This window comes from Lygodium microphyllum, chromosome 19, assembly GCF_053477565.2.
Source record: "Lygodium microphyllum isolate KBCC chromosome 19, Lygodium_microphyllum_v1.1.10, whole genome shotgun sequence".
Classification (NCBI taxonomy): Eukaryota; Viridiplantae; Streptophyta; class Polypodiopsida; order Schizaeales; family Lygodiaceae; genus Lygodium; species Lygodium microphyllum.
In genome coordinates, this window is record NC_141153.1 from 1,422,103 (window position 1) to 1,443,536 (window position 21,434).

At 38.7% G+C, this 21,434-nt stretch overlaps 1 protein-coding gene across 2 annotated transcripts in view; it reads left to right on the top strand.

Annotated features, from left to right (window-relative positions):
* Positions 1–21,434, top strand: part of RAD50 (DNA repair-recombination protein (RAD50)) — a 96,151-nt gene that overhangs the window by 29,594 nt on the left and 45,123 nt on the right. For both annotated transcript variants that reach the window (XM_087700970.1, XM_087700971.1), the window contains 11 exons: positions 22–200; positions 291–458; positions 561–665; positions 749–850; positions 958–1,169; positions 1,265–1,357; positions 1,870–1,997; positions 8,795–8,909; positions 9,398–9,527; positions 9,609–9,818; positions 11,707–11,915. In XM_087700970.1, coding sequence (XP_087557096.1) covers positions 22–200; positions 291–458; positions 561–665; positions 749–850; positions 958–1,169; positions 1,265–1,357; positions 1,870–1,997; positions 8,795–8,909; positions 9,398–9,527; positions 9,609–9,818; positions 11,707–11,915 — 1,651 coding nt within the window. The remainder of the gene's footprint in view (positions 1–21; positions 201–290; positions 459–560; positions 666–748; positions 851–957; positions 1,170–1,264; positions 1,358–1,869; positions 1,998–8,794; positions 8,910–9,397; positions 9,528–9,608; positions 9,819–11,706; positions 11,916–21,434) is intronic.

Sequence of the window (21,434 nt, forward strand, 5' to 3'; positions counted from 1 at the left end):
AGACGTTTTGTGGCTGAACAGACACTGATGAGGAACTGAAGGAGTGGCAAGAGAAGTTTGAACAAAATCTTGGCGCTTTGAGGATCAAGATCAGCAAAGGAGAAAGGGAACTTGCAGATCATACAACACAAATAGACATACTTAACAAGAAATACAATCAAGAGTGTGTCAATATAGGCAAACAACAAGCGGAGGCGGATGTACTTGCCTTTATCTTTGATAGTGAGGAGTTTTGTCTGAGTTGTATTAAATCCATGAGGACACAAAGCCTGAGTGTCTCTTTTTTGTAGGCGCACAGACTGGTAGAAAGGGAACGGGATGCAAAAATTCAGACATTATTTCATGACTATAATCTTGGGAGTGTGGGAACTCCTTTGAGCCATGAAGGTGCAATACAAATGACAAATCGGGCAGAGCAGCGCTTGAAAGAGCTGGCAAAAGACATTGAAGAAAAAAAGGTGTTCTTTCTTGTGTTCACTTAAGATCTATGAACTAAAAAGATCCACAGCTTTATACAGAAGAAAACATCAAGGGTGGTTGTAACCAAGCTTGTCATGCAGCATGCAGGTGAGATGGAAGTCTCCAAAGTCTGGAAACTGGTGGAAGCAAATAGTAAAAGGCTCAGTGAGATGCAAGGCCAACTTGAGGCAAAACGCAAAACTCAGGTAAGGGTCATCAACATTAGTAAACTTTGTGGTTTTGAAAATACGTATTGTCAGAGCCTGAAGGAGATGAAATCATTGTGCAGGAAGAGAATGAAAAACGTATCGAGGAGATTGATGCAGAGCTTGAAGATCTTTCTCATGCCAATTTTGATGTTGCTGGGTTGGATGAAAAAGAGAAACAGATGGTACAGCTTTGATGCGATCTTCTAGTAGAATTGTTACTTGTACGAATGTCATAGTGCTGTATTTCTCATTGAAAGCTGTAGTGTTTGATAGGTGGTGAACTTTGCAGGAAGATGAAGTCAACAGACAAAGCAGCAAGCTCAATGAAAAAAATTTTGAAACTGAAATCGACAATCTGAGAGTAGAAATCTACCGTTTGGAGCAAAGAATGAAGACTCTTCACCGTGAGAAAGATGGAATTGCTAAGGAATCAGTGGACCGTGTGCAATTAAATCTCAAAAAGGAGGATCTAGCAGACAAAGAGAGAAAGCTGAAAAAAATGTGTGTCTTGCATAATGCAGGCCTTGGAAGTTAGAATATGCAGGTTGAACCGTTTAATCTGAAACTGATCTCAGTTCTTTCTTGCGATGTTTCAGTGTAGATGATAACAAGGAAAACATCAAGAAGATACTCAAGGGGCGCTTGCCAGCTGTTGAACATTGGAAGAAAGATGTTGGAGACATCCTAAGGTGATGGTTACTGTTGTGCTACATCACAATGTCTGTGTTTAGATGCTGATAAGATAAATTAGATTGATTTTGAAGGTACTGCAGTCGGCTATTACATATACAAGAGGTAGTGCCCAAACTCTCAAAACCTTGGAAAATAATCTGTGCGCATATTTGCAAGTTTAATACTAGTGAAAAAGGTTTCAGGGAGTTTGTAATGGCATTCCAAAGAGGTCATTTAGCTGTCTACATTACCATCATAATTGATCATTTAATGCTTCTAAAAATTCATGAAGTACTAGAAACAGCCAGATTGGATGGAGATGATACAGCTTCACATAGACAAGACATTACTGTACTAGTATAGTAACATGGTTATAAGAGCTTTAGAGCGATCTTGCTGTAATAAGTGTTTGTATAGTGTCTGTTCAACCTCCTGGAACCTCCTGGTCTCAAACTTTACTTTTGTCTTGTTAATGCTTCATTGTTTATGTTCCAAATTTTCTGATTTTGACTAGATCTGCTATGTCCAGGTCTACCTCAGATGAATACAAATCTCTGAGTGAGAAAGCCTTGGTAGCAAAACAAGAATTTGATTTGGTTGCACTAAAGTTGCAAGATGTGCGAGCTGAACTTTCATCTTCTCAAAGAGATAGAGATGGTTTGTGAGATTTCTGACCTTTCTATGAGGAAGTTACTCCTGTTATTTGAATGCTTAATTAGGAATATGCATAGGGAGCAAAGCTAACCAGAGATGTTATATACTTGCAGTTCATTCTTCTGCAGTTTTGAGACTTTTGTTTTCAATTTTAAGACAAGTAGAAGAGAAATCTTACCAGGTCTCTGACATACAGATTCTGAGAAGGATCATTGTTTCTTTCCTTTCTTGTTGAAGGAAGTCTAAACTTCCTACTTCCAATTGTTAAGTTGATCCAGACACTTGATTTAACATTCTATATGTACAATAGATCCCTCAAGAGTCCAAAATCTTTGCTTTGGGAGAGTATTCAGTGAAGTTGGGCCTTTGATGAGCATTTGACCTTACAGCAGTTGTATAAAGCATATTTCTCAGCTACCAAGGCATTACTGTAATGCAGATGCAGTAGGGCCTATTGGACAGGTGTTGTCTTTTCGTTGAGGGTCAGATGTGATGGAAACTGGGTTTGCATAACAGGCATGGGAGGTTTCCAGGATGATGTGCTTGCTAGTGGATGTCAGTATCAGCAGTTGTGGTTGATTTTTCAGTGGGCGTCCAGCCTTCTCCAGTAATGGTAGATAGTGGTGGGGCTATCTCATTATTGGACTTCAGATGCAGCCAGCTTCTTCGGGGGTCCTGTTCCAAACGCTAGGCTTGAGAGTTCACAGTTTTGTACTTGATTTGAGTGTTGATTGAGAACTGGGGCTTTTGCTTGAAATTTTGTGATTTGGACATTAATAATAGCCCTAGATAGTTGTTTCGATGGTTAATAAATTGTGAGATTTGGCTGATTGTGTAACTCAGGAGTTTTTGACCCATCAACCCACATATCTGTTCGTTCCAATGTGTTATTTGATTCATTTGGTTGGGTCTTTTCTATCTCTCTAGCCTTTCTTTGGTTGGTTGGAGGCCTGGTGCACTGTAGTTCCTCCATCCTTATATGCATAAGTGTGCCACGGCTGGGGGCCCCACTTAGAATTGAGCATTATCTTAGAATTCAATTTTGTGAGAAATTTTGTGAGCAAAAGATGAATTCTCCATGTAGTCATAGTCTTGTATATTCAAGCTTGTTGTACTTGGATCCCTTCTATATTTTGGGAGGCTTCTACCCACCCATAATTGGCAGAGTCTGTCTGGTCACTGGAGATTCCCATGAACCCAGGCCATGACTAGCATCCATTGACCAATCACTTACACATGCCATGCTGCCCATCATACTGTCATGCCTAGCCATGTGTCATGTGTATGCCATATACAAGTTGCACCACAGTTTGCTTCCCTTGTAAAGTGTTCTTGTCCACGAAAACAAAAGGAGGATACTACTATTGATCATGCTCATTGCATCAAAGTACAGCTGCCCTTCAGTTTTTGCTCATATGGTTCTTAAAACTCAAAAAATTGGTGTCATCTCCCAATTTGCATAGGTGAACCTTCTGGAAGCACCACCTTGTAAGCTACTGATTCAAACTGATTATGTACTGGAGTATTGCTGTAACTAAGTGTCCTATGCAACTCAATCACACCGCAACTTCATGATCATTGGATGCTACTTGACTGTCCTATTTCTAATGGTTTAGCACTCACTATTTGATTTACATCTCAAACCAAGAAATCTTCCAACAACTTGATAGTGTATTCCCTTCCATGGGCTCATGTGACGGTTTGATGCCGCCATCACTTAAAACTTAGGCTAATATTATGCTAGCTCCACATAGCATTGCCAATAATTAGAGTTTTTTAATTATAGGCCTCTTTAAATAATTTAGGCAAGAATGTGATAGCTCCAGATAGCAGAGTCAATCTCTAGAGCTTTCCTTACACGCCTCTTCATATCCCTGATGTGTTGCATGATACATTAGTGCTAGATTTTCTGGGGGTGTGGTTATTGCATTAAGTCATATAATCTATTATAGACTTAGAAGATATAGGGTAAATAAAACTAGGGGTTTTCCCCCTTCCTTCACAAACAGGGCCTCATAATCTGACCTAACTTTAATAACTTGCAAACTTTGGTTGTCTATGCCTAATGTCTAGTTGCCTTCAATCTTTCCCTTGACTTCTCTATTACCTTTTTTCTTTTGGAAAGACCTGTAACGTGCCCTCCTATGGACTATCCAGACACGTTTTTAGTGGTCCATCGAGAGGAGAATCTAAGCGATGCTGCCTGGGACTCCCATGGAATGTTACGGGGTTTGTCGCCTAGGGTTTCTCGAGTCCGTCTCGCAACGGAACGTTCGCGGCCGAACCCACTAGGATTGACGTGAAATTAGGGTTCTTAGTGGACAAGGTCTCCTGACAGCATTCTAGCGTCGGGACGTGGATATCCTACTTTACACAGAGATACCCAAGCCGAAGCAAACCCATGCCTCACTTGGTTCAAAGAGAATGGGAAACGAGAGGGATGCGTTGCTCAACCTCTGTGTCCGTAGGGCATAGTCCCATTCCGGTACCCTAAAATGGCATGAATCGGGTTCTAACCTAACAATACCTAAATGTCGTACGACTGTAGAACCTTGTGAGAAGTCTCCCAGTCCTTTGGGACCACCCTTCCGTAGGACGGACCCGTCGGGGGTTCTGCCTACTTGTTTCCCTTAATAGGCGTTTTTTAGTTATCTAATTAGGTCCTATCACATTTATGTGTGACATTTAAAATCAACTTCTTTAATTAAGCCTTTTAAGGAACAGGGTTCGTTCACGTAACTTGTGGCATTGACATGAAAACATTTCAGACAGGTTCCTTGGAAGTAAACTTTATATTAGCATTTTAACTGAGGTATAAGTCTTGTCCAAAAAGGACGATTCCCGCAATCTGAGAGGATATGTCTTATGTTCTCTAAGTTTCTGCCGTTACACTAGTAACAGGGCCTCGAGAATCCATCTCGAGTCATGTAAATCGTTTGAGTAGGACTTGGAGGTAGGGAATTTACAGCCAGAGCCCCTCCTGGCATCCAAGCGTCCTCCTACGTTCAAACTAATCCACAAAGAAACCTCTCGTGGCGGGTTTGGTCCACGTTCCCGTCATGGTTATTTAGAACCCCCTCGGATAGGGTTGGCGGCTAGCTGGGGGTGGTTTGGCGCGTCCTCCATGAATTTAACATGATTCATTGTTTCAATTTCTTTTGTGAGTTTGGGATCATACAATCCTTTCATAGACGGTGTTTCTAAATTTACAAGCACAAACAATAATGAAGGCGAGTGCTCGGCACATTTGCTAAGGTGGAGTTCCTGTTTTTGAACGCTTAGCATTCACCTTTCTTGGGTCTTTCTTGCCTTGATGTCACTTGCCATGACCTTCTGAGGACTAGAGAGCGCCCTCATTCCGACCTCATTCCTATGTGATGTTAATTCCTTTCGCAAGTCAAGAGTAAACTAAGCCCTTTTGCAATCCTTAAATAGTTATGAGCATCAAATGTCACGTGGCAAATGGTTATTCTTTCTTGTGGATACGACATTTGAGTTTTCTTGTATTGGCTTCGAGTTGTATCATAATTTAAAATGATATCTCCAAGGGAGTTTTGGACTTATCATGGCTAGTTGTTAGGATGGAGACCAATGAGCGTGTTTACTTGACAAGGCAACATATGATCGTAACAATAATTTGACTTATTTACAATTAAATCCTAATTGAGTCGAATTAAACCCTAGCCTTACTTATCATATAGGGTTTCATTTACCGAACTGCCTCTTGCAATTAAGTTTAGCAATTCACATGTGCATCTTAAATCTATCTTTTAAGATGAATCCCTATTATGTAGTGTAACCGAAACTGTCCATGATGCCACACAAATCTAGATATGTAAGTCTTTCCTGAGTTGATGATATGATGTGGGATTCCCATTCATGAAAATCCCTTCTAGTGAATTTATGCAAATCATCAAGTGTGACCTATGTATTTAAGTGCGAGTGTACATGAGTTCATCATACCTAATGTAAATGCGAGTTAATTCACTCTAATGGTTTATAGGATGTAATCGACTTACACAGTATATCTATATATATTGGCAACCTAAGATGCACTTGCAAAAATTCGTGCATAATAATTCAGCTTAGTGATGCAACAACGCATAGATGCCTAATTGATTCGAGGAAAATCATGATCATGATGAACTTGATTCAAGCCTTTACAACTACCTCTCCAGTTATGCAAATTGCGCATTGCAAAAGTATGATTTCTTCTATGATGATTATGCTTTATTGTTCCGTTCATAGGGCTAGACATTGTAACGGTCCCTAATTTTGGAGTGTTGAATGAGCGTTTACACCCGATAACCCATTCGTGTTAGTGGTGGCATCTTTGCCCGATCCTTCTTCCGTGGGTGCAGCCTTTTCAATTACTTGGGAGAGTTTGCACTTCGGGGCCATTTCGGAGCTTGGAAGGTGGGCCTCCTCTTCTCTTGGAGCACTCCTTTGTGCCGGAGTTTTCTACGCTTTGCCTTGACTTCTGCAATCTTTTTGCCAACTAGAGGTAGTTGATGGAGAGATCTCGGAAATAGCGATGGGGAGAGAGGGTACTTCAAACTCCTTCCAAGAGACAAAATTCCCTTGACGCTCTTCTCTCTCTCTCTTTCTGTCTTTCTCTCTTGTTGTGAGGTTCCCCTTCCCCCCTCTCTCTCTCTCTCTCCTTTTACAATTTGGCAGTTGGGGGGGGGGGGGGGGGGGAGAATAGGGTGCTCTCTCTTGTTTAAGGAGGGGGGATTTTTATAGGGAGGGGGATATAGTTATTATTGGGGGGAAAGGCATTGTGATAAGGAGGCCTTAGCTCCACTCCACGGCCATTGTGATTGTCGCCATGCGGCCCTACTAAGGGAAAAAGAAGGGATTGTGGGGGGGTGTCACATTTCCTTCCCCTTAAGAATCGGTTTCGTCCTCGAAAACGATACTTGGAAGGTCTAAATGACAGATGACTCTGAGAAGACCATAAAGCCAGAGAAAGTAGTTGGGATGAATGAGCACGAGTGATCCTTTTTTCCTCCCAGCCTTGCCTAGTATATTGCTGGCCAGACCATCGTGATCCGATTGCCAGCCGTCAAACCTTGGTGAGTCCTTAAATATCACATTAATGTCACAGGGGGTTACTAAGATTACTAAGAAAGTGATTGTCACAAAAATTACATAATCTAACAGCATAATCACTATGCAGAAAAAAGAAACCAGAAACTGTTCTAGCGAAAGGAATCGACTGGATAATACTCCATATGAAAAGTAGTAAAGAAAACTAGTTTCTTGTGTACGCCAGATAACACAATAGTGAATACACATATGGTATGCTATTTTGCATCAAGAACCTGAATACTCCAAATGAGCACTAACTCTTGCAGCTCCACCAAAGAAACAAGCGAGGAATTTAGTACACCATGTTCCTATGAAGTTGGTATTGTACACCCTTCATATGTCGAAATCACATGTGTCATGTTGATGACTACAAACCAGAGTTGGTCCTTGACCATCATCCACTTGCTTGATAAATAGTACATCACAGCTCCATATCCATTGGTTGAAAGGTCAGTCCTTGAATGGAGCCACGCAATGGGACTAAGTTATTTAGAGCAAAATTAGGCGCTTCTCCCCACACAGCTCAGTCTGGCAGATTGATGGTTGCTTAATGTTCTGATGTCTGCTGTCCATGCTAAAATAGAGAAGTCTGTTGTACAAGCACTCAAACTCTGAAGTTATGTGAAACAACATTTGGATGAATCACAGACTGATCAAAATCTTGGATGGAAAGAACAGGCACAATTTTTGCTCTAGATGCAAAAAGCAGCACTCTTTTTTGATATAGAACACTTTGCTGTCTGACAGCATAGCTTTGCATGCATTTTGGGGTATTCCATTGATAAACTACTTCCACCTGCACTCATCACTGCTATTTTTAACTTGGTTTTTTAGAGTGTGGTTCACCAACAACTTCAGAATAGCAAGAGCTGGTAGATGTCTGAACACTGTATGCAAACACTGCTCTTGGTGAAAAATGTAAGTAGATTTCAGCCCTTTTCAACTTAGCTGCATCAAGCTCCAAGTCCTTCAACAGGCTTCAAGTTGTCACACACCACTTGCTATACTTGGAACCCACTCCATCTGGGAGGCAGTTGCCCAAGTGGCACTGACTTTTTGGCAGCTAAGACTGCCCTGAATCCAGCTTGTGCCTGGTGGAATCATTTAATACAGGGAATTACAGGCAGTCTTCAAGCCGCATGTTGTGGTGTAATGGGTAAACAACACCATCTTTGAGCTCTCTAAGGCATTGGACACTGTGTGCTATACTTGGAACCCACTCCATCTCAGAGGTGTTGTCCACCCATTGGTGGTACTGGCCATTTGGTTACCTTAGACTGCCCTGAACTCAGCTCATACCTGGCCTGGACCACTCATCCAGTGTACGTTCCTTCATTGATCAATCACTCACACAGGCCATCTTGCCACGATTGGTCTCATCTATGTGTAGGCATGTGTCATCTATGTACACTGTGTTACAGACTATGTGAGGAGTTTATTCTCTGTTTTCTTCCTTTTGTAAGTTTCATGTACCGTTCTTCCTTAGGCATGTATAAAGTATTGTATTTTTGTAAGACTTGTTGTTATCTAGGTGCTATGTCAAGGAAGAAAGTCCTTTTTCTTGTATTCTGGTGAACACTTTGTGTCCATAGGTGCTCGAAGCCTTTCATGAAGAAAAGACAGTTCCAACACTAATTTACTGCTTAAGCTCACTAATTTCAATGTTTGTGTAATGAAATGTGGCTTATGGGTTGCATCTTCTTATACAGCCAAACAGAAGGTGCTTCTGTCAAGACTCAGCACTTTGTGGGATGTCCAAGTGGATATCAATGCATTTTCCTCAATCTTGCAAGATGCTGTTGAGAAAAAAGAGGTTCGCAAAAGGTAAGCCTTCTTGAGAAATTTAATAATGTATGAGTATGATTAGGTGAAATCTTAGCTTAAATAATATTCTGAAGAACATGCTTTTGCAAATAAGTGTTCAACACAGATTTGACAGGGTGCTAGGGTATAATTCTGGAGTACATTGAACATCTTAAATTGCTGGTTTTGTGGTACACATGATAAATTGACAGGTGGATTTGGAAATGTGTCTTTGCTATGGTGCTTTTGTTGATATGCAGTGCAAGACTTATGTCAAGCTGCAATTATATTTGGTGTGTATTTTAAGAGGATTAAAGTTCTTGTTAAGGACATCTTGTGATGAAAGCATACATGCATATTGTAAGAGAGTTGTCCTCTTGGCAAGTAAGGCTTTTGGGGTTCCTGTTTGTGTACCTGAGTTTGTCCAAAGTGCCTTGTTTTGTTTTTAAGCAAATGAGATCATCACATTGTCTACATTTCTGATTTTGGCTGATATGTTTTTTTGGCAGCCAGCATGATATGGCTGATGGAATGAGGCGCATGTTTGAACCATTTGAAAAAGTAGCAAGAGCAAATCATGTATGCCCCTGCTGTGAACGTCCATTTACACCTCAAGAGGAGGACGACTTTGTGAAAAAGGTATGCCTTTGGATTTTGTTATTCATGACCTTTTTGTAAACTGCAAAACTTGATGATGATGTAGCGTTTCCATACTTGCAGCAAAGAGTTAAAAGTTCAAGTACAGCAGAACGACTGCGAGAACTAGCTGCAAATTATTCTCAAGCAGAAGCTAAAGTGCAGCAGCTTGAGAAACTGCGGCCAGTCTATGAGGATTATGTGAAGTTGGTTGTGAGCTCTATACCTGCTACTGAAAAACAAATAGGAGAGCTCATGCAGGAACATGAAAGCAAAAGCCATGCTCTTGATGATGTATGATTTACTGGTAACATGATACATGCAATTGTGAGAAAAGTTACGTCCTAGTCCAGTTTTCAGTAGGTCTATAAATTTGGACAGTGAAATATTGTCTTTAACACTTTTGCCATGGCTAACTGATGCCTTCTTGAGTACAGAATCCTTTCCATGTGCACTTTCAGATGCATAAAACAAGACTGAACTGAGCTGCCCTATCACTACAATTAAATCTGCTGTCTGATGTTCAAAGCTGTCTGATGTCTGATGTTCAATTATGATACTTGGCTGGTTCTATTATGAACTGAGCTGCCCTATCACTACAATTAAATCTGCTGTCTGATGTTCAAAGCTGTCCTATGTTGGGCATGATACTCGACCAGTCTGTGATTACATACTAAGGCTGAAAGGGAAACATTGTCTTGGTTTAGTGTCCATGCATGCTAAACGCCTTTGTCAAGTGCGCTGCATAGTCCATTGCATGACCAGGTAACTTGAGATTTCGTCCTAACACTTATAAAGCAGCATGGGCTTTCAATTCAAGAGAGTGATAGAAATGAGTGCCTTCAAATGGATTGGAACACATGGAAGTCAACTTCTTTTTAAGCAGACATTTGAAGGTTCAATCATGTTATACTACTTGATCCTGGTCCGTTATGCCTCTGAATTGTCAAAGTGGGCAAACTGTCTGGTGGAACAGGTTTTTGAAAGCAGGAATGGGCTCTCAGACTGAGTACTTTACTTGACCAGGCTGTAGGGTAGAAAATGCAAGTTTCAAGAAAGGCAAAGCACTCAACTATTGTGTGTGCATATGCTTCAAGTGTGTTTATTCTGTGTGTATATGTTTTTAAATCAGCACACTAGTGTGTGGAAGCTTTGGTCATGCATATGTTTCAGACCAACTCTGGTGAAAGAAATGACCCATTCTATATTAAACATTTTGGAGCTCATGGTCTGTAAGCAATCATGGGGTTCTTGCAATGAAGGTTGATTTTATCCACAAGAAAGATCATCTGTGAGCTGTAGTGCTTATAGTTGGCAGTCTGCTAAGTCCTCAAAGAGTTAGAGAAGTTGTTTTATGTGTTGAGATAACTTTGAGAAGCTGCCGCTAGTCCAATCAATGGTATGCACAGAATTCATAATTTTGGTTGTAGGTGAGCCTGTAACCCTGATCCTCTGGGTTCTAGAGTTTTCATCCCTGTGGCAGGACAAGATGTTTATGTATAAACAGTCAATTGAATACTTTACCTTACCATCGGGATACATTCCTGCCAAAAGGTGGTTCTTAGATAATTTTCCTTCTGTCACATTTTCTGTTACACTTCTCAAAGTCACCTTTAATGTTATTACTGTGTTTGCTATATGTTACAATTTTTATTGCTTTCCTGGGTGTCACCTTGCAAAGATATTAGTGCATTTCCTGGTATAATGTCTTGAATAGGGTCTATCGGCAGACAATTTTTCCTAGCGAGTGTGTAGGGTAGCACTCCTTTTTATGGGTTTCCTAAAGTAGCTTTCTAAATTTTGTTTTGGTTGAGGCTGAGGCTCCTTTTATTGTGAAAAGATGGAAGAAGATAACTAGGAAGAATCTTTTAGCATTTGTGGATGTGTGGACCCAGTATTTTCATTCTTGTACATAGACTAGAATGTTCGAAGATGATGAAAGTATAACAATAACAGTTGGAATCTGCACCATCAATACTGCCTGCTTTGCCCTACCCTTCCCTCAAGAAGTTATTTAGTTTATCCTTCTTTGGAAGTTTTCTTGTCTAAGAACTATCTGCATGTTGTTCGTACCCATGCCATTAATGCACTGCTACAGCTAAGATTATTAGACACAACTGCTCGAAACTGTTTCTCAAGCTACTTTTAAGGACATCAATGTGGGCCTCTGTTTCTATTGCAGCTTAATGACTTGACAGTACATGCCAAGTCAGAGAGAGATCAAGTAGAGAAAATGCATCAAGCAGCAGAAGCAGCCGACAAAATGAGTCAGGAGGTTAAGGCTGTAAAGGTGCAGATTGGAGATCTGGAGTACAAGCTCAATGTCTCTTCTCAAGGATTGCGTTCTGTTGATGAGATTCAATCTGAACTAAGGAGTTCCGATGATCTGCGGTACTATATGGTTCTCTGTTCCACATTTACAGTTTTTGTTCTCACAGAGGCCCTTTCCCTGTATACTTTCTCAACAATAGATGGGCTGTCTCTGCATGTGCAACATGTAATAGTTCACATTTTTGAGATGCATGTTGTAAATGGATGATCAACCTGCAATATGCTATGAAATTACTTTTTTTCACATAATGAAAGGGCTGGCAATAACCCCAAAAATTTGTTTGTCCTTAGTTCCTTGTTATGGAACCACTTTCTCTATCTGAATGTTAGATGCATAAAGTAAAATTCTTGCCACAATCTACTCAAGCAGAAGGCATATCTAGATGTGTGATCTAGATTTACAAAGAGTTTGTGGCTCTCCTGCTATCCTTGAATCTCCAGCATTGTATTGTGATAGATAGATGTCAATATGTATCTGGTAGCATCTATTAAAGTGAGTCTCAAGAATATCTTATGGTGGCGGGTTGCAAGGGATCCTTGTGTAGTCACATAGATATCGCCTGGTGCTAAGCAGACAATTTTACTTGGCGCTGCAAAACTTTGTGGCTCTAAAATGATCAAGCCAAGTGCCCCAAGCATCTCTTGTGTGGGAATGCCATGATCCAGTTTGGGGGGGACCAAACAGGTGATGGTAGTGACCTTGTATTGCAAAGCAGGCAGGGAGGTGCTAATTTGCACAAGTTAGTACATGGTTTATGGAGTTGCATGTCGACCAAGATGGACATCATCACCAAGATAGACATTGGGATGACATTGCTTGAATTAGAGCACCACCAAGATGAACATGACATTAGATAAGGAACCTCTCCTCCAGCTTGAGGGTGGCCTCGTTATCTAGGATATATGGATGTGCATATGTCATTTGGGTGTGATCTGAGAGCACCACCAAGTTGAAGATGACATTGTAGAAGCAACCTCTTCTCCAGCTCAAGAAGGGTGGCCTCATTGTTGACTAAGATACATGGATGTGCACACATCATTTGGATGTGATGTGCCATAGAGATGTTCGATGGAGGTGCAAAAACAGTGTCTCCTTCAGTTAGGAATTGCAACATGCCAGATGTGTTGGCTTAACTCCTGTAGTCTACGGATAGAAGAGCATCAACCATCATAGTGGGGTATGTTTCAGCCTTGTGTACGTTTGGCAAGATATGTCTGGCTATGTGTTTGTAAACCCTAAACCTAACCCTAATGAATGTACATATGGCAAGATGTCTCTGGTTTTTGGCTTGTAAATCCTAAGCCCTAACTCTAATGGATCTGGGTGGTGAGAGTGGGTTCAATGAGCATTGTGCATGGTTAACAGTGTGGGTGACATTAGTTGGATGCAATTTTCTATGAACAAGTACTTAAGAATTTAGATCTGTGGGAATTTTATTACAGGTAAACACTTCATTGAGCTGTGTGCAGGTGTTGTGCAGCCCTGGTGCATAGAGTTTCACCTTGGTGGCCACATTTTGATTTTCCCTTTTTGTCAGGGAGTTAATTGTACAAGTTAATAAAGCCATGTTTTTGTATTTGTAAAATAGAAAGTGTAATAAATCTTTTGTATATCAATTGCTACCAAGACATATTGACTCAATGATTCCAAATTAATTTGAAGCTCATGTACTTTGAAAGAAGATTTATATTATTTGAGTGTTTCAAAATATGATTAAATGTTCTCATCTTTCTATTTAAGGGTGACAGATAGCCAAAACGCCCTATAATTATACTTGGGCTGTCATTGACGAGATGCTCAAGAGAATTTAAAAGTTTAGTCGGGTGGTTAGATTGACCAGAAAGCTCAGATGACTAATACTTTTACACTCAGATAGTCACATTGACTAGAAGTCCATATAATGAGTGAAACAGATGCCCATGATCGAAGAACAAACCATGAATTGCTGACCTATATAATGAAGCCCTCTAGAATCTAAATTTAGTATCTCCTAAAATTTAGGAGGTTACTATTTTTGAAAGTTGCTTAAATGGAAATTGTATTCACGACAAAGGCTCCGGAATTTTGTAAGAAACAAATTTGTCTTCAATAATTGTCTCAAATTCTTAACCATTTAAGAGATTTTTAGAGTAGAAGGTTTAGAAGCTTCTTTCTCTAGAAAGTAACATGTGGCATTTAAAAGAGAACATATGTCATTTTGAAGAGACAAGTGTTTTTATACTTGTCATTTTTAGCAAGCACTTGTCATTTGTAACCTCTACTTTTCACTTTTGAGCATCCAAGCCCATACCTATATATTGAAGATCTCTCTTTTTATTTGGAATAAGCTCTCATGTTGAAATTTCCACCACATGCTTTGTATTCTCCTATCTCTCTCTTATCCAAGAAGCATTTTCTACTTATTTTGATCTAACTAAGCATTAAATAAAAAAATCAGCTTGTGGGTGAAGTTTGCACAAATTAGGGTTTCTCTTCTATATTTTACTAACTGCTAATATGTTAGCTTCATTTTGGATGGCAAAGGTGTTCTACCTTCATTCTTATGCTTTGGTTCTTGTTTATTTGACTTAACAGCTCGTTGTACTATTGGATATAATCCATGGATAAAATTTCTCATCTCCATATTGGAAGGAACTTTATTAATAGATGTAAATTTGAGAGAAACAACTGCAAACCTATTAATATAGGTGTCAACATTATCTCCTTGGCTTTGCTTTAGCTCATCCCATTCTTATTGCATATCAGCTTCAAAGGATAAATACAAAAACTTCTTATTAAACATCTTCTTAAACTCTTTCCAAGACTTGGATTCCTTTTCCTTATGAACAACTTTGAGCCATCAATTTAAAGCAACATGTTTCAGATGCATTTTAACCATCCTAATTTTTTATTTTTCTATATAATCTTTACTATTAAAAGTAGCATCAAATTGTCTAATAAAAGACTACAGCTTTTTGAGAATCTCTCTTACCATAGAAAATGTCTAACTTAAAGCTTTTCTCTCTAGGCTTGAAGTCTCTTTTAGCATCGTTTTCCTTTGCTAAAAGCATCTTTCAAGATTCAGTTGCCATGGAAATAGCCAGTTCTTTGACTTTCTCATTACCCTTCTCCATGGAGGGATTCTTGGAATAAGAGGAGATAGCTTGCGAATGATGAGACTTTGAAGTTACCACTTAGGTGGATCCTTGAATGATAGGTGATATGTTACCTTTCATATACTTGGTTGCATAAATAACATTGATACTTTTCATGCTGAGGTAGGCCTTCGCAGCCATAATACCATTTGTCTCAAGAGCCTTTTCAGTAAGGAAATCTTGAAAGATCTTCGCTTCAACCCGTGCTTTAGCCCTTTTCTCCATCAAAGCTTAAATTTTTGGATTAGCTTCCAACTCCTTGTATCTTTGTATCTTTTCATAATCAGAGAAGCATACAGATACGAGTCTTCTGATTGTTCATCAAAATTCTCCTCTTCGCCTCTCGACACGGTGAGAAAGTTGGACCTAAAGATCTTGTCAGTTAGAAAAGTTCTCGTAAAGAAAAAGTCCTTGCTCTGATACAAATCTAAGCGTAGGGAAAAACATGAGAATGACAATACTTTGAACTTAACCAACTCGATAAATTATCACCATCAGAATTAGGAGAGAAAGAGAGAGAGAGAGAGAGGAGTCGACACCATGTTAAGAGGAAAATCAGCCCCTCCTTCTTTACTAAAATTTGTTGAAACAAAACCGCGGGTACTAAGTGCCTAAAGCATATACAAAAGACTGATTTGCTACAATTCTAAAAATTAAGATTTTTCTTGCGGAGAAAAATGACATATGATTGGTCAATATCCTAATAAGGCAAAGAAGAAAAACTAGCCTTAAAGGAGACCTCAAGTAAATGCTATACCTAAGGAATCCTTACAACAGGATGAAACTCTGTCAGAGAAAAGCAAGCTTTTTATGGGTTGGGGTAAGATTGCCAATCAACTTGTTCTCATTTATTTTGATACAGGGGCTACGTATCATTATATCCATCCTTGGATTTTTGAGGCTCTACATCTAACAAAGGAGAGGTTTGGAACATGAGAATGTCAAGTGCTGCTTTTTAAGGAATGGAGTCTGAAGTTACTATTATTCTTGGGAAACTACGAATTGAGATAGGAGGTTATGTAGATCATGAGAGTTTTGTTATGGGAGATTTTGGTCATTGTGATGTTGTATTAGAAATACCTTGGCATAGAATAATATTTTAAGAATCAAAATAAGTTTAGATTTCCTTTCAAGGGTAAAAATGTATATTGTGATGTGGGAGTGGAAGGAAACTCTATTTCTATTTTATCCCATGTACAAATTTGTAAAGTAATGAAAATGCTATTTTCTCGTATTTGGTTTTTGTCAAAAAGATTCTAACAAAGAGTCTAGAATTGAAGAGTCCATGTCAAATATGGATGAGAACCGGATAAGTTTTTTAAAGAAGTATGAAGATTGTTTCGTAGATACTTTACCTGATGAGTTACTTGATCTCATTTTTGGAAGCTCATCTCCAAATAGGCCACCTTCTCGTGTGAGTCCAACACAACAAGAGGAGATTATGAAGCAAGTGAATGAGCTCTTGGAGAAGGGTGTAATAAGACCTAGTTCCTCACGTTTGTGCTCTTCAGTCCTATTAGTGTAGAAGAAAGATGGATCTTGGCGCATGTGTGTGGACTACAAGGCCCTTAATAAAATTACAATTCGGAATAGATTGCCCATTCCATGAATTGATGATATCTTGAATAGATTGGATGGATCCAAAGGATTCTGTTGGATTAACTTGAAGAGTAGCTACCATCAGATATAAGGATTGCTCCTCAAGATATTCATGAAACAACATTCAGGACAACTTTTGGTTTGTATGAGTTTTTTGTATTACCATTTGGTCTCACCAATGCTATTGCAACATTTAATAGAATAATGGAAAGAATCTTTAGAGCAACCTTTAACAAAATATTGTATCCAAAGATGGGATTCGGATGGTTTTAAAAATAGTCAAGGCTATTGTAAAATGACCAGAATTGACTAGTGTTAATGAAGTTTCAAGTTTCTTGGGATTATGTTTTTATACAAGAGATTCATTAAATGATTTGCAGTGGTTGCTGAATCATTGCATGATTTAACGAAGAAAGCAATGACATTTTGATGGATCAAACTATAGAAGGAAGCTTTTGAAGCTCTAAAGTTCTTTATTAGTAAATGACTTGTTTTGATTATACCTAATTTGTAGAAACCTTTTTTCGTGGAATGTGATGCTTTAGGAGATTGCATTGATGCAATCTTCAACCAAGAAGGGCATGCAGTTACTTATACAAGCAAAATATTACAAAATGCAGAAAAAAATACTACTATCTATAAAAAGAAGTTAATGACTATCATTCAAGCTTTAAAAGATTGAAGACACTATCTTTTAGATGGAGAACTTCTCATCAGGATAGACCATGATAGTTTGCGATCTTTTCTTAACCAACCAAGGATTTCTAAAAGCCATATTTGATGGGCCAATTATTTAGCTCAATTTAACTTTCAAATATTGCATGTACTTGGAAAGCAAAACAAGGTAGTTGATGCCTTGTCAAGAATACCTTAGATTCATACAGTGTCCATGATTCATCATATAGATTTCACTAGAATAAGGGACATGTATATTTTTGATGAAGATTTTAAAATCATCTGGGAGAGTTTACAACTTGATAAAATGATAAACTCTTATGTTATCAAAGATGGATTTTTTTAATGGAGAATAAGTTATGTGTTACTAAAGATTTTAGGCCTATAATAATGGAAGAATGTCATACGGCTTCTTACATCACTCATCGTGGTATCTTGGCCACAACCAAGGTACTTGAAATGTATTTTTTTTGGCCAAGTCTTCAACGAGACATTGAACAATTTATCAAAGAATGTATTGTATGCCAAACGATTAAGCTTGATCGCTAAAAATCTGCAGGGTTTTTGCAATCATTATCAATTTCGAGCCAACCTTGGAAAACCATTTCTATGGATTTTATTTTTGACTTGTCTTAATTAGCAAACGACAATGGTGGCAAATGGACTTTTATTGACAAGTTTAGCAAATAAGCTAATTTTATTCTAGTTAAGAGGACTATAAAGTCTCAATATATAGCTATAATATTTATTCAATAAATCTTTAAGTATCATGGGTGATAGAGATCTACAAATCACTTGTCTCTTTTGGTGAGCTCTTTTTAAAAATTTAGGTACAAAGTTTACCTTTTCTTTTTTTATCATCCTCAAAGAGATGGTCAAAGTGAGATAGCCAATCTTACAATATTGGATATATTGAAGTGCTATTGCTATGAAGTCAACTAACAATGGGAAATGTATTTGGCTTTGGTAGAAATACCTATAACAACATAGTTCATATTTCTACAAGTAAAGCACCATCTGAGATCACATAAGAAAAACCACTCTTATTACCTATTCTCAAAACCAAGGAGGAGATATTTTATGCCGATGAGTTTGTGTGTGATATGGATACAACTTTCGGCTAAGTTAGATAAGCTATCCAAATATCTCAATAAAAATAAAAGAAAGAAATAGATAAGCATCAAAGGCAAATGATTTTACAAGGAGATTGGGTGTGGTTGAAATTTGACAAAGCTCATCTAAGAAGCTTTAACAAGTCTTCATCCCAAGTTACTAAGCTCGTAAGAAGAAATTATGGACTATTTCAAGTCATTGAAAAGATTAATGATGTTTGTTATAGATTACAACTTTCAGAGCATTGGAGAATTCACAATGCTTTTCATATCCATCTTTTGAAGCCTTATAAAGGATCTCCACCATTGGAACATGTAATAGAGTAACCACCTAAAGTAGATGAATAAGGAGAGATACTTCAACCAAAGCAAATAATCTTTCATATGATCAGAAAATGAGGAAGAAGCATATTTAGAAAATTTAATTTTAAATTTAAAAATTACTCACACTTAGATTCTAAATGGATGTCAGAAGAGTATTTTAAAGACTATTCAGAAATACTTGTAGCTTATAAAGAAGTTGTAGGATCATAAATACTTCAAGTAACGTCTTGAGGACAAGATGGATTTCAAGAGGAAGAGCTGTAATAAACGTTTTGTGTTACCAAGATATATTGGCTCAATGATTTGAATTTAATTTGATGCTCATGTACTTTGAAAGGCGATTTGTATTACTTAAGTGTTTTAAAATATGATTAAATATTCATATTTCTATTTAAGGGTAGCCAATGGCCAAAATGCCAAATAATTATACTTGGGCTGTCATTAACGAGATACCCAAGAGAATTTAAAAGTTTAGTCGGGCGGTTAGATTAACCAGAAAGCTCAGGTGACTAACACTTTTACACTTAGATAGTCACATTGACTAGAAGCCCATATGATGAGTGGTTTCAAAAGTGAAACTAGATGCCCATGATTGAAGAAACAAATTGTGAACTGTTGAACTATATAATGAAGCTCTCTAGAAGCTAAATATGGTGACTTCTAAAATTTAGGAGGTTACTATTTTTGAAAGTGGCTCAAATGGAAATTGTGTCTGTGACAAAGGCTTCGGAATTTTACCTGGAACAAATTTGTCAACCATTTGAGAGGATTTTAGAGTAGAAGGTTTGGAACTTCTTTCTCTAGAAAAGTGACATGTGGCATTTTGAAGATGACATGTGTCATTTTGAAGAGAGAAGTATTTCTATACTTGTCATTTTCAGCAAACACTTGTCATTTGTAGCCTCTACTTTTCACTGTTGAGCTCCTAAGCCCACACCTATATATTGGAGATCTCTCTTTTTATTTGAAATAAGCTCTCATGCTGAAGTTTCAGCGATATGCTTTGTATTCTCCTATCTCTCTCTCTCATTCAAGAAGCATTTTCTACTTAGTTTGATCACTAAGTACTAAAGAAGAAAATCAGCTTGCGGCCCGAGTTTGCAAAAATTAGGGTTTTCAAAACTCTAATTTTCGTTGGCATGGATCCTGTTTGTCCATTGTAGAGTCAAAGAAGCTTGAAGTTTCTATCCTTTGCTCTAGTGCATTCTGTGCTTGGCGATCAGATAGTTCAAACCCACCCTACTACCCTAAACTATCTCCTCCCCCCCACCACAAGAAGAAGAAGAAGAAGAAATCGGTATGCTTCGTAGGAGGAAGCACCCAGGGGTTTTGGATGTTCATGAGATTCTCAAGCAGAAACATACAAATTGGCATAGAAAAGGCATAGTGGAAAGTCTTTTTCATATTCTACGTTTGGGTCTCATCCCTTCACAATGAAGTATTGACTCAATGTGAGGATTTGTTGCCCAAGGTGCTTTCATCGCACCATTCTCATCTTCTAAGTCTAACTCTTCATCATCATCTTCATCATCAAAGGCATCCCGTGCCTCAAAGGAGGGCACCGCACTAGCATTACCTTGGATCTCAATGTGCAGAGGTGTTCCTTAATTAATGTAGCTAGGCACGACCTCCCTCTTCTCTTTCTTTACTTCTTCTAACACTAGTTCTTCAAATTGGGTTGCAACCTGTGGATGTGAGGGCTCATCCTTCTCACATGTCCACCTATCTCCATCTTCCTTGTTGTAGCCTTATTCCTTCATGGTGCCTTCTACCTTTGATCTAGCATCTATCTTCAATCCTTCTCCTTTCATATAGTGCCCTATCTCTTCTTCATTTTCTTGAACTTGGTGGGTTTTCCCTTTGGATTTTTATTCTTTTGGGTAGTCTTTGGGGTAGCATTCTTCTTCTTTAGGATAGTAGTCATGGTAGAGGTATTCTTCTTCCGGGTGGTAGTTGATGGGATAATCTTTGGGGTAGTAGCCTCTTTCTGTGGGGTAGTAGTCAATGGGATATTGATCTTGAATGTAGTCTTCTTCTGGATAGTCAGCTCCTTTGTAGTAGTCTTTAGGGTAGCAGTTTATATTTTTTCTGCTGGTACTCTTCTTTTTTTTGCTTCTGACTTAAACTCATCTTCCAGGGTCATCTTCTTTCCTTTGTCCTCTTGTGGATTTTCTTTGGCTTTCTGCTCTACTTTGGTTGACTTCACTTCCTGCTTTAGCTTTTGGACTTTGTCAGCTTTCATCTACTTCAGGTACGGTCTGGCCCACTCTTGTGCTTTTTCAGACCCAAAGGCAGTTTCACTGTTCTGCCTCAAGGCCATGTCTTCTTGTAGCTCCACATCAAGGTCTCATGCATTATTCACTTACCGCAACTTTGCGCTTTCATGCACCATGATAAGTTGGTAATGGACCTTGGCCAAGTCCTCATCTAGATCTTCAGCCTTTGACTTGAGATTCTTCACCAGCCTGATTCCTTTGTGGGCCTTTTTCATCCCTTTGATTGTTTTCCATGTTTGCTTGATTTGTTTAAGCAACATCACCTTCTTTTGTGTGAGGTGTCCTTCCATAGTTTGAGGTCTTTCCATGTGGTGGTCATCTTGGATGGTATGCCGTGCATGCCTATCATGCCATGGCTTCTTCATAGCTTGGTTGGCACATCAGCATTAGCTTTGTGTTTGTGCAAGATCTCCCTTGCAACCATGAGCCTGCTTCCCTATTGAGCTAGTTTGCTTCGA